General features: G+C 35.3%; 1 protein-coding gene across 5 annotated transcripts in view; it reads right to left on the bottom strand.

Annotated features, from left to right (window-relative positions):
* Positions 1-536: 536 nt before the first annotated feature.
* Positions 537-18,541, bottom strand: part of PCMTD1 (protein-L-isoaspartate (D-aspartate) O-methyltransferase domain containing 1) — a 42,009-nt gene continuing 24,004 nt past the window's right edge. For 4 of the 5 annotated variants that reach the window (XM_064653345.1, XM_064653374.1, XM_064653355.1 and 1 more), the window contains exons 4-6: positions 8,126-8,297; positions 6,408-6,531; positions 537-3,213 (exon numbers count right to left, since the gene is read on the bottom strand). In XM_064653345.1, coding sequence (XP_064509415.1) covers positions 2,843-3,213; positions 6,408-6,531; positions 8,126-8,297 — 667 coding nt within the window. In that variant the 3' untranslated portion in view covers positions 537-2,842. Of the gene's footprint in view, positions 3,214-6,407; positions 6,532-8,125; positions 8,298-16,083; positions 16,242-18,541 lie in introns of all 5 variants that reach the window. The other variant, XM_064653384.1, reaches the window with a different exon arrangement.

The raw sequence follows: 18,541 nt of genomic DNA, 5'->3' as shown, positions 1-18,541 counted from the left end.
CCCATACTTCCTTACAGTGACCACAATTACAGAACTGCTCATCAGCCCAGCCTACCCACCTGGTATCTTTCCTCTAACTCGTCATAAAATAGGACTGCAACAAGAGGGAGTTTCAGAAGGAAGTGAGACTTGGTAGTTACTCACCACCCTTGTGGCTCTTACCTCCAAGTTTTCCTTATTTATTTTGACCCAGAGAGCTGCTCAGCTGAGGATGAAAAAAAAATACCAATGTTTGGAAAAAAAAAAAACAAGCCACGAAACTGTTCTTTAGTATATAGCTCAATTTTTGCTTCCGGGCTCTCCAGCAGAAACTCTCCATTATAAGTACTTCAAAAGTAGTGATGGGCCCAAAATAGCTTTTCTGTGTCATGAGTAACATCTCATCTTTCAACCTTTGCAAAAATTCAAAATTTAGCAAGAAGGTGTATTTCTGAAATTCAAGAATAGCCTTTATTAAAAGGTAATTGACCTAATTATGAACAAACTGTTACCTGAATTTCCAAATAACTCAAAATATTTCCACAGAAACACAGAAATTCAAGCAAGCAGAAACCACAAAAAAACATTTTATTGCAACAATGTCCCCATCATCAAGTGAGATGGCAAAAATTAAGTTTTAATTAATTTTGCGTTTCTACCTTTTTATTTATGTAAATATAAATTCAAGAGTGTAAAATAAATCCACATATAAAACACAGAAGAAACATTCTCTTTCAGTGACTCCAAAAAAAAAACCTTACATACTGAAGAATCATGACAAGTCATCCACTGTCCATTTTTCCAAGTATACAGGCGTGAAAGAATGCAGAAATTTATTTTCAAAAAGCATCCTGTATAAAGTCCTTAAAGTACTTAAGTAATATTTAGTAATCTCATACTCTTGAGCTTATGGATGTAGATTCCAAGAAAAGGAGAGACAAACATCTCAAACTTTAGATTATTTAACCTCCATCTAAAATAACCCATTTAAAACAATATTATGTTCAATTCTTACAGCTGAAGCATCACAATTACTTTATTAGTATCATTATTTTTTGAAAACTATTTCTTATAAGGTTTTCCTGCTTTTAAAATAAAGTCAGAATATTTATTTCAAATACCTCTGTTTACTTATACAGTAAATATATTGCGGAAAGTTAACTCCACATGCTGGTACAACAGGCCTCCAATGAAATTCCATTTAAACATTACTATGATGTACCTTAAAAAACAGGGACTACAGCATGAAATGCACCATAAAGAGTCAGTGTCATGGGATTGTGTCTTATCTTCCTTCTCAGATCCAAGAAAATGCTTATGTACTTGGAAGTCAATATTGGACTGCTAGACCATATGAATACTGGTTGGTTATAAATACTTGGATTAAGAATATTTACTGCTTTAGAAAGATGTGATTATTCTGTTCATTTTTTTACACACACAAAAAAAAAAGTCACCAGTATTATAAAATGTATCATATGGGATATTTCAATAGGAATGTTTTTCAGGCATACGTTTCCAATGATTGTGGCTTTTAATGCATATCATGCCAAGTTCTTAATAAACTGTTTACCCTCGTGGTTATATTACAACAGAATGAAGAAATTAAAATGGTAAAAGCAAAGTTAAAAATGAAAACTGCAAGTAACTTCACAACTAGAAGAGGAAAGATCATAGAAAGATTTAAATCAGCACTATTGTGGGTCCCCACAGTTGCACTGCTACTCTTAGGTTTCCAAAAGATGCATATGATTTTATAAATATTTTTGTGCTAAGAGCCATGCTCAGAAACAAAATATAGGCTAGCACAAGTCTACCTTCTTGGAGATGCATGTTAAGTATAAAATTCACTTACTAAAGTGCATTTGCTGAACAAATTCTAACTTCTACTATTATAGCTATCCCAATAAGCAATACAAACTAAACTTTGTTGAAATTCTATCTCTATTTAAAAGCAGTAAATATAGATGACTGAAATCTAAATTACAATCTTGTATTACCAAACTTTTTGACTCAATACTGTGAGCTGTAGAAATAAACAAACTTTACTGTCCTAAACTTCCCACAAATGAGGAATTGCCTCTAGTTAGAAATACTGACAGTGTAGAATGGAGTGAAGTGTAAGCAGAGCTGAAGTAAGCATTGCTTTGCTTCTTATTCAATACGGTGTTTCTTTAAGGCTCTGAGAGAAGCTGTTAATTGTCTCAAGATCTTTTGGCAAAAGATTAATGCAGAAGTAGCAGGGTCATCTGACACGGCAGAACTTGTATTTTCATATTTCACTAAAGCCAGCTCATTCAGTGTCTGTATACATTTATTGCACTTGTGTTGTTGGAATACATCTAGACCAACATAGTAATAATGATTGCAACAAAGCCATAGTAAAATAAACTTTAAGAGGGTCTGATTTGGACATTAGAGGGTAAGTGTCTGCATGTTTAAAATGTTTCCCTAATAATAATAAATACAGACAAATTGTTCATCAAGTCAGATGCACATTTTTAACCAATTATTTAGCATATATAAAATTTCACTCATCCTTGTATCAATACAAATCTGTTAGGGATCAAAAAAGACTTACCATGCAAAATATTGATTAGTGCTGCATAATGGAATATATATTTCTATCAGAGTTAAAACAGCATTTTCAAAATTTAAAGAAAATAGATTTTTAAAAAGGGATTCTACTGTTGAATGCAAGTCTTCCTTGTAGCAAAGACAAGATAGAGACAAGTTACCACTTATCGCTGTACTTCAGTCTTGATGAAAAACTAATAATAATTTGTCCACCTACTTCTTAATAAATGCTACATTTTCAAGAATAAAGGAACTATCAGTAGGCATTATTTCTACTTAAAACAAGTTATTTTTCTCTGTAATAGGTCAAGTATGCTTTTAAAGATTCAGGTAATGGTAGACTCATAATTTTTTCTCTCAATAGATTTCGAGGAGGCTCTTCTGGCTTCAAGGCCTCACTGTGATCTTTATCCTCCTCCTCTTTGCTATCATCTTCCATTCTTTCATCTTCTTCACTGTCTGGAGGCTGAGGAATTAGCTGGTTACCAACAAACACATAGGTGTTAATCCTGCGTCTACGACATCTCCTGCGTTTGCGTTTTGGAGGAGCCTTCTGAGCAATACCCTTGGCTTTCATCTCCTCGTTTATGAAGTTTCTAAGAGTGCGTCTGATATATATTCGAGCTAGGTCCTGGAGGTTTCTAACAGCACACGGAGCTAAAATGAAAGAAAAGTAAGTTATACTAAGTGAAATCTCCCTCTAGCAAAAAAAACCCCAAAACATTAGCTGCAAGGCAGTAAGACGTAACGCTCAAAAACAACTGAAATTTTAGTACGTGATACAATATGCAAATAAAACAAGGGTGGATAGAGTCACCTTAACAAACCCTGTGTCACAGCCCAAGAAACAAAGAAGTCTTTTGACAGATGTGCAAGAGAAGTAGAAAGCACGAACAGATTATTAAAATAAATTTAAGACATCATACAACAAATACTGTCACCTTTTAGCACCTGGCAAGTCTTGGCACCTACTTTCCTACTGTTAAGATCTTGCAGTAGGAAAACAATTTCAACCCCTGTGTCACACTTGTTTAGGCAAGTGCCTTTCTTCTGTCTCCTCCTTCCACTCACTATGTTTTTCCCCCTGCCTCCCAAATCTAACTGATGAGGGGGGGACAGGAGTACTCCACAGCTGACCAACCACATAAGTCACCCGTATATTTGCAGCAGAAAAGGAATCAGAATTACTGAATTCCTGAAGGAAAAAAACAAAACAACAAAAAAAGAAACAAGTAAGAAAAAAGCCAAAAGCCTAGTGTTTTCCAATGACAGACAGGCAGGTGATGACAAAGTATTGCTGGGCTAGTGGATGCCTGCTCTAGATGAGCTACGGATGGCTAATTCCAAGGAAAGTAAACCCCAAAAAGCGCATCAACCAAAGCTGCAGCCTGTTCAACTTTCTTGCTTGTCACATTTCTTCCTGTACAAATTAGCATAAAATTAATGGAGACTAGAAGTTAGTGAAGAAATCATTTTGAAAATTACACTTCCAAATATTCCATTCAGCTTAAAAAAAAAGTCCTGATGTAGTTCAAACAAAACCTATTGTTTCATACACTGACTTCAGTTGCAGGCTAATCGTTTTATCTGAGACAGAAAGAACGTTTAGGACTGGCAATACTGATGTCAGGAAAAGCCAAAAGAAAACAAACAAACCAAAAAACGCACCAAACAAAAGATCCCAAACAAACAAAAAAACCAAACTACCAAACAAGCCCCATCTCTTCCATATGAAAGAAATTCAAGAATCTCAAAAGTCAAGAACAAAACTCTATCTAACTAACCATTCAGATCACATTTGTAAGTTCAGGGGTTGCAGACTGTAAGCCAATTATAATAAATGCAAGCAGAAGGTATGTAAAGTTGAAGAAATGGACCAGAAGGTATTCAGCCGAAATACAGAATTGTGTTAAGAGAGACTTCATAAAATCAGAAGGAAAAAAAAAATATTTCCTTCAAAAGAGGATGCAATAAAATTTTGAAGCACTGCATTCTGAAAAAGGTGTAAAAGCAGTATGCACTCAGCTTTCTTATCCTGTAAAGTAACATAAAACAACCAGATTATTTTTAGAGCTAGTTATGCGTGACTATATTCTATCTTATTCTGAAGACAACAGCATCTAAAAAGGTTTAAAGACAAACTAAGCTCCTCACAGTCACATTCAAGATCATAACCTATAATCAGTAACTACCAGCAATTCATATTTCATAAATTAAGTCAAGGTCTAAAGCTCCTGCCCTTCTGTTCAAAAGTCCCAGAGACACACAGAGGTAGCATAAAAAAAAATTAACTTCTAGAAAGCTTAAGACTTGCTGTATTAAAAAAAAAAAAAAGGCTCAAGGGGTAGGAAGGACAGTTAAGAAGTCCTTCAGTGAGGCAGTCATAAAATTTTCCTATTCAGGGTAATAGAAAATCTGAATACAGAAGTACTCAGGAGAGTACCTAGGGAAGACTCAAATAACAGAATTAAGTTCCACAGATATTCATGCATTTAAGCCAAACTGATCAAGAAATACAACTCACTTTTGTTTGAAATTATAACATACTATTGTACTACTGTTCAGCTCTGAATGCTCATGGTCTTCACTACTTTCATTCTGAAAATTTAGGAATGGTGATAAAAACTCTCTTCTGTTCTAGGGAATTATATATATATATTATTACATATATTATATGTATAAAATCATAGTAAGACCAGTGTTTGACTACCCATCTCTGTATTTCGCTCTAAGACATGATACAGCCTATCTACTATGGATGGAACAGAGGAAAAAAATAATCTTGTATTAACAAGGTTATGTCAGGAAATTACTTTTGAGGTCTCAAAAAAACAAGTGTTAAAACAACCAAAATTAATTATTCCTGCAAAGGAACAGATTACATAAAGGAGATCTTCTATACTTTGTGCAAAAAAAAGTAAAGGTAACTCTAATAAGGAACTATCCTTGGCAAGCTCACCCACACTCTCAAAATTAATAGCCAGATCAGCAGTTACAGGCAATGCAACCTGATAGGACAACCTGGACTCCTGAAGGGCTTATAACAGTTAAAACATATGCATAGGAAGGCAAGAAACATGCAAAGGGGACAGTTCCCTTTGGTTATTTGTTAACAGGACAAAACAGGAGAGTAAAGATGTCATCTCTTAGGCTCTTTGTTGGGTTTATTTAAGTCCCCACATGCTACTGAAGCTCAGCATTATTATTCTACTCCTAGCCCTGACTACTCAGACAGAAAATTTCAACTTTACACCTTTCTCTACCATGTTTTTCCCTTCCCCTTATCATCCCATCTTACCACCTTGGCAACTCGTATACTTTCAGAGACTTTCTAAATATCTTTAATACCTCTACTCAAAGCATTGCAGCTAGAAAGCCAACTCTCATGAGTAATGACATACAGATACAAGTACGACTATATCTGTTGCAGATAGACACAAGCACACTCAGGTTATTAATATTCTATCATACCCAGCTGCAGTTTAGACCTCTTCCTTCCATTTCAGGGGGAAGAGAAAATGTTTTTTTTTCTAGTAGACCTTGAGAAAGTTAGGACTATGACAGGCCAAATATTAGCTTACTATTTTATCTATACCTTGCTATAATAGAGAAGCTGAACCTGAAAGGAAAAGAAGGCCAGAGAAACAAACTGGGGCCATTGTATCATTTTAATTCAGGATATTAGTCATTTAGCAACACGCAACATGCACTGGGAGCACAAAAACATATCAGTGAGCTACTGGTTTCCTAAACTGTATGTCTACAGCATATTATCTCAACTTCCAGACTTCCACCACCAGGCACTGTAACAACCATTCAACCCAAAGGGAGTGAGCACAAAAGACACTTACGCAGTCCCACAGTGTCATGTTTGCCGTTGTCATTTCTGTTTGGTTGCACTAGTGGAGCAAATGAAACAGCAAGGATATTTTTACTTTCCCAGGTGTTCTGTCCTGTTCTTAAGATTTGTGTTAGCTGCATAAAAACAAAACCAAAATAAATCAGTGGTCACAGTTTTGTCGTACTCAATACTATTCAGATTGTTGTTTAAACACACTGCTGTTTTGTTTTGCTTCAAAATTAAATTATTAGGGCTGTTTTATCAACAGAAAGCACTCCGATACTCCTTGAAATATTACTTGGTCACTAGAGCAATGAATAAGGTTCTTTGATAATGGGAAGAGATGCAGCTGGAAAACTAAGGCCCAAGGTAAGTTTTGCTTTCTCTCATTTTTCCAGAAGATGAAAGAATACTTTAATACTTTAGATTGTAAGCAGTCTCTGGAGTCCTACCTACTCCTTGAACAAGGCCAATTTTACAGTTAAATCAGCAGCTTTTCCAATTAAGTTAAAAAAGATCTAGTACTTCTAGTACTGAGATTCCCTAACCTGTCTAGGCAACCTGCTGTAGTGTTCAACACTCTTGTTATGAAAAGCCATTTTCCTTTCCTGCAGACAGAAAGCTCCTTTGCTGCCATTTGTAACAGCCTTCCAGTATGCTCTGCACCTGTGAGGAGAACTGGACTCCTGCCTACCAGGCAAATTCTCCACCCCTTTAGGAAGCCAAATCAGGAATTAAAAATTCACTTAGCTGTGTCTCTGCAGGCTAGGTTAACCCAGGTCTTTCAACTGCTCCTCACACTTTATATGCTCTAAGTCCCTATCCATTTGTATGTAAGGCAGAAGTAGTCACACACTTAATTTTTTTTTAAATAAATTGTGACTACTTTTAAGTTGGATTCCATCAATTTCACCTGACAGTATCATAGTCAAGTGAATAATGAAATAAAGTATTTATGGAACTGAATCATGCAGGCTATGCTTAAATCCCTTTGGTATTTTAAGTAAGCAGATAGATAATGTGTTAATTCTTTCTGGAAAGTAAAGTAACTAGCATGCTTATCAACAAGCATTTTAGTAATTATCTGCATTTAGGAGGCTATCAAGTCACATGATCTGTCTTTCTCAATTTCCCTAGTAGTAAAACAGGGAGAATAATACTTACCTTTGTAAAGCCTTTTGAGGTCTAAGGATGAAAAGTGATAAAAGTGCCAAGCATTATTAAATAATACACCTGTCTGAAAATCGTTAAATCTAACATGGAAAAGCAACATTGAAAACTGATGGAAATAAAGTAATATTTTTTCTTCCTTTTCTTTTTCTCCCCTTACAATCTCCCACTAATTGTAGTTATTTTGTATTTCTCTGAAATGAATTCTCCTGGTTTAGAAGGTAGTTTCTTTGTTTTCAAGTACTGACTAAAAATGTCTGTGTGGCAGAGAGATTTCAAAGCAGTTCTGAGACTGATGTAATATACAGGAAATAGTACAAAACAGACTTTGTTAGAAGCAGGATACTGATGCTTTTCTACACGTTTAACAGAAAACTTCAAGACTTCATTAAAAAGATTAATATCTGCTTAACTGCAACAATACACTGAATCAAGGTATTATTAGCTGAACATTAACTTAGTCAAATATACATTTAAAAGCATTCCTTAAATTATATATTCCTTAAATATATAGTTCTCATACTAGAAGATTAAAAGGGTAAATTGTCACTAAGTCACCTGATCTTCTATAGGCATTACTAAAATGCCTCCAACTTTCAATAAAATTTTCATGTAGTTTTCATGGTCTTTCTGGACTCCAGCTCCACAGTAAATCCGGTCATACTGATGACTGTCTGAGGCTATTTCCAAACAATTACCAACCACAAAGGCAGGTTCACAGAACTCAAATCTAAGGGGAAGAAGAAAAAAAAAACAAAGAGGGGACACATTTCAAATCAGGATTTTTAAGAAAAGCCACTCCAGATAAAGACAGAAAATATTTTTCATATCTTCCCTTGTACCATAAAGAAAGATTAAAACACATACTTGAAAATTCTGTATTAAGACAACACTAATTTGAAAATAATCTGTTTTTTTCCTGCCACATCAGAGACCACTAAAAAAAAGCTCTTAAGCAGTTAAAATTATGTATTATGCAACACAGGAAAGGCCTCAAAGCATCAACTTCCTAACTACAAGGAAATAGATTTGCCCATGGAAATCTTAAGTCATATGGTAAAAGTGACATTAAAATAGTAGATTATCAACAATGTGAGATATCCAGGCTGTTGAATAAACATTGAAAAGTTTCATTTCCTAATATCTCACCTCCATTTTTTATAAGTTAGGTTTTTTAAAAACTCATTTTCCTCTACCTCCAAATTTTTCACCTTAATCCCAATCCACTTTACCCTGAAAAGGAATTTAATGGAAAAATCTGACGTTTTTTGACGACACACAAAGCAGAAAGAGATTCATTATCTCAGAAGCATCTGTTCTCATTTTCATTAGCAAATGAAAGCTGTATAACTCCTTTTTAGTACACCTAACTCTTTTGTGACTGCATAAAATACCAAAGGAAAACTGTACAGGACAGTACTTCATAGCTAAAGCTGCATATACTCTCCACAACACTTATTTTCTGACATTTTTTAAATCTCTGCAGCATGTTACTGCTTCAGCTGTTAACACCATAATAAAACTTACTATTTTGTAAAAAAATTCCTTCAATTAATAACTTTATGTCTTCCCCAAGCACATTTGAGAGGTTACAAAGTAGCTCATAGAAAGGATTTATGGTTTTCTTTGGAAAAAAAAAAATTACATAAAACCTAATACTCTTGTTGTTACACGAAAAGGCTCATAAACTTCATCTGGCAGCACTAAAGTCCAATGCATCTCAAACATCATCCTGAAGGAACAAATTTTTCTGAAAACATGCAATACATATAGCCATTTTATGAACTTTATAGCTGATTGTCAATGGAAAATAGTTTTCTTTGGCTTGGCTAGCATTAGCAAATCCCAGTACAACACCTGACAACATTCAAATCAATATTTCTTCAGTTACAGTGAAAGATGGCAGCTTTCACTGCTTAAGGATGAAGCCTATGAGGCTTGGCTGACTTTCTGATCTAGAACACTACCATTAACAAATCAGGAAGTTGAAGTTTTTGCTGCTAGTATGTTTTTCCCCCCAAGATGGGATGCTTGACCTCGAAACTCATGCAATGCTTCCTTCTTTGACTAGCCACAGATAGATCCCAGAATCCTTTACCAATTATTGCATAGCTCTCTCTTCCATGTACTGCTTACAGTCAACTGTCCATAACGTTGTTTACTCTTCCAAATCCAGAGAAAAAACAGACAACACGGGTAGATTAAAAAGAAAAAAGGGAGAGGGAAGGGAGTGGAGATAAACTGCCTTAATGCACACAACTGGAATGCTAGCCCAGCCTCAACTGTGGTTGATTTCAGATTAACACAAAGATGCAGAAATACATTAGGCAAGCTTAAATGCTGGGAAGAAAAAGAAATCCAAGGCATTGATTACTTTGCTGAAGAAGCAATGTCATTTTTTAAGCACTTGGGACTATCATGTGTTTTCCTATATTTTCTACATTCTACCTACAGGTCAATTAGGCAGTTCCTGATATAGCTTTCATTTCAGGTTGCCTACAGTTTAAATCAAGCATCACCACATCGATTAATGTGAAGGTTTGAGCAAATTACCTTTGTAGGCTTCAAAAGTAAAACAGGAAAGGGGTGAGGGGGCAGGAAGAAAATGAATATGGTACTTTTATAAAATGTAGTTTTAAATCTCGAGACAGTGTCTGCTTAGTTTTAGAAAAATGAAGACAGTCTGCCTGCCTAACCCCGCAGCTTTCACAACTTCTGATCTTCTCAGAATGCTCCCCTAAAAACCACCAAGTTTATTAACAGATAATCACAAACTGTTTTCTCTACTAGAAACCACCCTAAAACCTCATGAAGCCAGTGGTTAGACCCTCTTAAAACAAGGAAGAACACAAACTCTCCAAGGAATCATAATACAAGACAAAACAAACCTCCCCAAAATGTTCCCCAGACACAAAATATTCTGTAAGTGAGGTTGTCTTTACAAATATAATAAAAGCCGAGGAGAATTTCTCATTTAGCTCCATGCCTTACAACCAGAAGGGCACAAAGTACAAGTAAAGACACAGAAGCAACTTCCTAATACACACTTATAGGAATGAAGTGGGTTAAGTACTACAGATTGACTATTTACAGGCACTTTGAAGTGGCTGGACTGTGTTCCCTCCATGTTCTTAGCACAACTTTGTGGAGACGAAAAGCTCATGATCAAAACAGCCATTTATTTATTAGTTCATTTACTTCAAAAAAGACCTTCTTCCTCTATGTAAGTTTTTCAGCTAGTTTCAACCTCGTTTGTCACAGCTGGTGGTTCCTGACAGATTCATTTCCCACAGCAAACCTAAACACTGTGTGGACTAAGTTACATGTAATTCCTGAAGACACCTCTTCAAACCATGTCAGATGAAAAATAAAGAGGTCTACTCAGCAACCCTGGCCATGCAATGCTCACACCCAGCTAGCCTGCATACTATAGGCAGTTCAGGTTACCCAAAAAGCTAAAAGTAGGTAGAAAAAATGAGAGGAAAAGGTTATAAACTGTCTCTGGCAATAGCAAAGTAATTGTTCGAAAACCAACCCCTCTTCGTTTATGCTTCTCACAGAACCAACTGCTCCATGTGTTATGGCATGAGCAGCAACAAAATACCAGAAATAAAAGCATACTGAGTTCCTACTTACTAGAGTATCATGGATTTGATTTGTCAAACCTACTCATGTCATACAACAGTGAATATTACTACTTCCATGTAACGTAAATCTAGTGATGCAGCAAGACTCTTGCCCAGTGCCCTGAATCTTAAGACAATTCTGATTTGACAAATATACATGCACCTCTGAATCATAAAGACCTGCTAAAGGCATGTACCACCTTCTCATATTTCTCTAATCCAGTAATTTGTGATGAACTTCAAACACAGACTGAAGTATAATTTTCAAAATTGTTTCTACTAACTTGCCCAAATAATTTTTTTTAAAAAGTAAAGTTTAGTTTGGTTCTACTCAAGTATAAAAGACCCCATTAATCGATCAGGAAATTATCTAAAACTATTACAGATATTATTACATTACATTCTGTGTTACACAGAGTTATATTGTATTAATGGTATTGACGAAAACAAAATTCTTAATGGTTTAACATGCAGTATTGATAAACACATAAGATACCTATCAAGATGAGGTAATATTTCACTTAAATCTTTTGTTTGTTTCCAAGCTGAATTGAAACTAAGAAATGCCAAGTGGTCTCTACCATTTGTTCACCTCTACCAAAGGGTGGCTCTACACAAACATTATATTGATAACACAAAAAAACTCCTCTAATTTCATGCATCAGATACCAAAAGGAAGGGGAAAAAAGTGCTGGAACAACCTGGAGAAGTTCTAGTGACGTCAGGTTCTTCAGTTGAATATGGTATCTTGATTACAAGAGAACCAACAGCCAACAGAACAGAAATTAAGTTCCCATTAGAGATAATACAGCAATAGAAAATCTGTTCAAATGAGCACTTGCCATAGAAAAAAATTAAGCACACAGATCATACGTAGCAATGGCCCAAGATAACCAAGCAGTTTCAAGCATTTAAAACATCTGTTGACCATCTGCTTCCACCTTTCCATCTTTTCCACTAGATAGGCATTTCGAGTTCACAGTCAACACAGCCAAAGTACTTTTCTTCCGGATAAATGTAAAAATAAATCTGTAGAATTTAAAGTGAATTTGTGCCTTTGCTGCAGAAACTTAAGAAAATGATCAAGTAATAGATTGTAACTGCCCATGATTTAATTTAGATTCCCTACAGCTATCAACACAATAAAGTACTATTACTGTAATAAAATTAATAACCTTTAAAACACAGCAAAGAATTAAGTTTGTTGCTCTTGTATCCATATCCACCAATCTAGTATTTGTGTCATAGTAAAATATTAATTAAAAAAAACAGGAGTATAGTACAATAACCTACCCTAATAGCAGGAATTTCCTTACAAGGGGATTAACTGGTTGGTCCTACTATGACACCCACCCACAAAGCCTACCTTAATTACTTCCAGCTCTGAATATGGACAGGACGCTTCTTGGGCTAAGCTCTTCTACTTATACAACCTTCATGAATACAGGATGTTATCCTGATGTCTCTTGAAGATGAAACTAGGTGCAAGTACACACAAATTGTCTCCTTTTTTGCTTTTAAGTGGTAAACATACTTGATTCTTTAAAAAGGAACAAGTTCAATAAAGTTGGGGAGAAAAATATTAAGTAATTCGAACAGGAAAAACCCCCAAACTGTCAGCATCCATAGATTTGTATCTGAAGGAAACAATAAAACATGTTACAAGATGCTTAAAAAAGCAATACTGTGGAACCATTAAAACTACTTATACCTGTCCTTTGCTAAGAGAAGAACTAAATTACTTCTTAAAACCAGCACCATTCCTGGTACATTTTACACCTCTCAACTACTACACTCATATCAGGCCATCATTTGACGGTACACTTCTGCCTATCCCTACATTAACTAACACACTCATATCTCTCAGCTTGCTGCTCACAGCCCTTATAGAAAGAAAATCCATTTCAGTATGAATTTAGTATGCTCTTTTCCCATCCACACTCATTTCCTTTAGCTGGTCAACTCAAACCCTCTAAAAATCCTGACATCTCATTCAGTACCATCAAGCTGCTTCAAGTAATTCCCTTCTAATAGGAAATTTATTTAAATTTATTTAAATTTAGGGCACAAAGGACTACTGTTCAGCTTTAATGATGTATGAGAAAAGGCTGGCAAGTTGTTAACATTTGTCATTTGAACTACAGTGACACTACATTAGAACGAAGAATTTCACACATAACTCTTTGTGGAAAAAAAAAAACCATAATGTATTTTAATACATATTCCAAACCAGAATAGTAAATCCAGCATAAGAACTCATGGTATTAACTTTATATCAAACTCCCCTTAAACCATCAAATACATTAATAACCAGACATTGCAATGAATGTGCACAATATGTAGAGTCTGAAAATATGTGATAAAACATGAAACAATTTTTGTTTCTATGATGAGGAAGTAACATTTACTTTTGTCCTATACTAATACACTGTTGTCCTAATTCTAATATACTGCTGTCTGTACTTTCCAAAAACGGACTCTTCAGGATGGTGGAAGATGGGAGTAAAGAAGGAAATAAAAAACACCAGTTCTGGCAGATTTGCCGGTGAAAAGAATAAGAAACAAAACCAAAATCTGGTCTGTAGAGCTACAGCAGTTGCAAAGTAAGTTCCTGTGGTTATTCGAAGACACAGACTGTAAAGCTGTACCATTTAATCTAGAAAGGTCTGGCTTCTTTGTCCACTTGCATTAAAAAGACATTCTCAGAGCTTCTCTTATAACAAACAATAATTTCATAAAACAGTAATCTTACTCCAGGTATTCCTAGAACCTATTTAAACACTAACGCATTCAACTGAAAGAAGCTTTGAAGAAGTTTTCAGATAATTTAGTCAATTTTTCAGGTTTTAAAACAACGTCTTTGAAAACAACAGATGAAGGGCAATATTCACATGGCTTTGTGTGATATAACATGCCACAAGAACGTGCAACAGCATAAAATACTTTCAGATTCCGATGGCTCGTTAGCGTCTCTTATTTTACTTGACTGCAAGAGTGCTTTAGAGCTAAAATGAATCGGATTTAAAGGTGCTTCTTACATATTGCAGGAAAAGGTTTTTCCATTTGTTTCCCCATAAGTACTTTCCATGATATATTCTCTCAGTGATGTCTATTTAAGATTAAATCATGAGCTACGAAACTTAAAACCTGCACCAGCTAATAGAAAAAAATTTTTAAAGAGTGTTAATTCTTTTCCTATGAAGAGAGGCAACAGCAGGGCAGGATGGCAAGCTCTTTCTACATTTTCTCTATTCTTCTTTCTTCATTGTTCATCTCAGTTAAATATTTTTTTCAAGTTCTTTAAATTAGTCTTTGGTTCATGTATAAACACTTTTATCTATTTCTAGCATGTTTTGTTGGAAAGCTACGCACATTTCACCTACTATTGTTGATACCTTTTGCATGTACACTACAAAAATTAAAACAAAGTATTAATTGAAAAGCTATCATTATAGACTTTAAGCCCCTTGCATCCAATTGCAATAGTAATTTTAATCATTACAGTAATAGTCAAAAGTAATGTTAAAATATTTATTCAATAATTTTTTCCTTAAACATTTTTTTTTAGCTTCCAGGCAATGCTGTAGGGACAGTGAGAAATTGGTATCTCTTTTATTTGTCATTTCCATCTCTAAATAAAATTGTCTTGGTTCTTCTCAGTCATCTTGTTTAAAATTTCTGATATTCTCATCAGTTTCAATGAGTAGACCAAAACTCATTATTCAATTATTTCTGAAGAAAAAGTCAAATACTGGTTCCAAAAAATGCTTGATTAATGTCACTCTCCCTTCAACACTGGTTTACAAAATTTAAATGTCATTAGATACCATATCTAAACCTTGGTGGTAAAATTAAAAATTATATTGAAGGAACACTTTTTAATCAATTCCACAGAGAATTTTAAGAAAAGTTAACAGGAACAAGGAAGCAAGAAGAAATTTCTGTCACTTCAGTTTATTGTCAAGGCCCTAATACATCCATGGATAAAAACCTGGAAAATGATTTGTCTGCTTACAAAAACCAGAAAATATTTCCTTTTTTTTTTTTTTTTTTACTGAAGCAGAAAAATGGTTTTACAGGTTGAAATACTCATATTTTACACTGTGGGGTTTTGTGAAGCAACAGCTTTTATAGGAACCATGCATGAAGTGTTGTCATAACTTGTTTTAAAGTACCAAAAATTCTAAATACTATCAAAACCTGTAGCAATGAGAGACTTCCAACGAAAGGCAGTGTCCATCATGGAATTTATTTTGAGAATATATTTTATGTGTGGTTCTGAGAGGGCAACAACCTCCTTAGGTAAGAGCAGATGCAACCGGGATTTTTAGAGGCTTCTGGTCTAAAAGGTATAGGATTAGAAACAGCACTTCTCTAATATCTCTAAATACAAAATGGATATGTTCCAAACCCTTATTTTCCTTTCCTTTTTGTTTAACATAGCCTCTGGCACCAAAGAATCCCACTGCAATTCTTGTAGTCCGTGTTGCCCTGGTTAGATTAAGCCTCAACAAGAATCTACATTAAAGCATTATTTACACTATTTGAAACTAAGTTATCAGTATGATTTGAACCAAGAAAGCTGTGAATTTTGGAGGCAGTTTGCTTTTCCTGCTTAGATTTTACTGCAATCAGTAGCCAGCTGAGCGGTAGGAAGAAGCTTTACTTTTCTGTGTTTATACTAGGAACTTTGCCTTTCAAATCTAATTAAAAAGGTGAGCCTTCAGAGTCCTACCATGAGCCTTAAATTTCAATGAAGACAAATATTCTGATGGAAGATTAAGCTTACTATTCCTTTAATGCCAAGACAGTCTACCACAGGACTTCAGAAAGAAGTTTCACCCATAACAGTTATCTCCCATAATTAGTACTAGGGTTCTTGTCACTTACCATTGAAGTGGATTCTTTTGATCCTGAGAAGGGTTGCTGATTTTCTCTCACAGCAGGGACTTCACCAGCTTACCCAGGCTGGGTTTTTGATAGGGTGCTAGAAGATGGGCAACCTAGCCTTGCCCTGTGGCTCTCTCTCCAAGCTGGATATTCTAGGTCTAGAAGTTGAATGGGAGCAGAAAAGACAACACATTCCCCTTCAATAAACAGGTGAAGCGGGGCCTGAACATACGTGTTTCATACAGAGCCTTCTTTAAGAAATGCTTTTTTCCCCTTAATTGGCATGCACTCTCTGAAGGTTTCAAGAATGAAAGAGGGCCTTAGGTGTACTTCAGACTCAAAGCATTTTCTTCAGTCTGTACCTCAAGTCCTGATACCTCAACCATCATGACCCTTTCAGATGCTTTCAAGAAGGAACTTTTCCTTTGATTCTACTGGCAAACATACATCAACAAGTAAATCAAGGCAGCATTTCATCTCTCAGAATACACAACTCCACCTCCACTTACAGGAAAATTATTTTTATAGATTGGTGGGATATGGATACAGATACAAACGATTTCTGGAATTATTTGCCTTTCTGAAACAGATATCTGAAAAGCTTTTCTTCTCATGAACAGTTCAAGAGGCCAAAACTGAGATATAATCAACTACCAGAGGTAGACAACCCTCACTTTAGGTCAAGAGAGTGTCTCAAATCCTTCTGGATATGCTAAGTTCACATCATTTCAAGTCTCTAGTCAAGCACTTTACTCAAATCATAGAAAAGTAATTTTTTTAATACAGTTCAACAACATTCTTATAAGGAATCAAGAGAAAAAGTTATATTATACCACACAACACCGGATCATTCCCCCACAAAAATGGCATAAACGCAGTATTTCATCTTGCTTTATCAGGCGAAAACCCACCTAAATCATCATGACCCAGTTCCACGAAAAAGTCATAGATGCAAACCCAATGGCCTGTTGGTCCACGCAAAGGAACACCAGAGAGTTCCCAAGTGTTTACTCAGGATCCAAGATGAAGCTCTCCAAGTACCTACCCATAAGGTTAAATTCCTGGTTTACGTTTCAAAGCAGAATGCTTAAAACATTCAGACCAGGCTGTAGAACATTACAGGCTAAAGAGAGAATGCAAAGAAGTAGCAAGGCAAAGCTTTACTGAATTCCTCACCCACATATCTCCATTACCGCCAGGAAAACAGATCATGGTCTCCGTGCTCATTATGTCTCCTAGGTGCCTTGTTAGAGGCTGCTGTCCAAGTGCAAGGTATTTTTCACTCACACACACACACACACATTCACTCAATTACCTTCATTCATAGCAGTGTGTCACATAATCTGTTTTCAAACAGTAAGGGCGCCCCCTAGAGATATACCAGCATTCAACAGCAGACAGATATTGCACATATCTTCCTTTTGGTATTTTGTCCAAATACTAAGCTGATCAAAGCAGTAGTTAAGTTCAGATGCCACAGCCCACAACTTTGGGTAAGTATCTTTCATTTGTAAATGAAGATACTGGAAAATACTGAAACAAGAACCAAAACCAGACTTACTGAGTCAGAACACATTACTTTGAGAGTCAGCTTAAAATTCAAGACATGATCTTAATGTTTATAGTAAAAAAGAACACAGAAGAATCCTGTAACAGAAAAAATGCACACCATCTTCATTAACTACATTAAAATATAGAGTATTTACAAAAGAAAGCAGTTAGCCAGAATCAGCTATGCAGAGAACTTAACCCCCCCCAAAACACAAAATCCAACCAGTCAACCATTATCATGTCAGCTGCAGCGCAGCTATTACCAAGTACATGTGTATCACAAAGTCCTTTCACAAAAGTATAATTTTTGTTAGGTTGGTGAGGAGTCTTATTTCTTTGAAACACTATACATATACAACATTGATGTTCACCTGTATCAATTTTAGCAATTTTGGTTTTCTGCAGTTCTTGCATTTTTTAAAGTGTAACCCCCACCAGGGTTCTGCTATTCATTTACAAAAAGATCCTAATCAAATTTACAATAATAAACCTTCATTGCTACCCCTTCACTCAATTTCCCTTTATTTCTTTACATAAACATATCACCTGATTGGAAAGACATTCCAATCAAAACCAGTTTTTGTACGTCTCAGTACAGACACCTACAGAAATGCAAAAATACAGGTATATATGTGCAGGAATTGACTAGCTAGCAGGTACATTAATACAGCCATTAATGCAGTATTCATAATGATCACAAGTGACCATATTTCACACACATTTTTTTAAGATATGTAAATTCTGGCTGCCGTTATACATTACGCTCAGCCAACAGAAATGCTTGTATTAAGACAATAGTAATGAAACATGTGTATTTTCTCCTACATAATTTTTTTATTTATTCTGTTGGGGTGACATAGTATTAAAATAATCTAGCCAATATCAGAATTACAGAACTGACTTCAGA

Source organism: Pseudopipra pipra, chromosome 1 (assembly GCF_036250125.1).
Source record: "Pseudopipra pipra isolate bDixPip1 chromosome 1, bDixPip1.hap1, whole genome shotgun sequence".
Taxonomy (NCBI): domain Eukaryota; kingdom Metazoa; phylum Chordata; class Aves; order Passeriformes; family Pipridae; genus Pseudopipra; species Pseudopipra pipra.
Note: the sequence above shows the minus strand (reverse complement) of the source record. Positions and strands in the feature narration are given on the sequence as shown.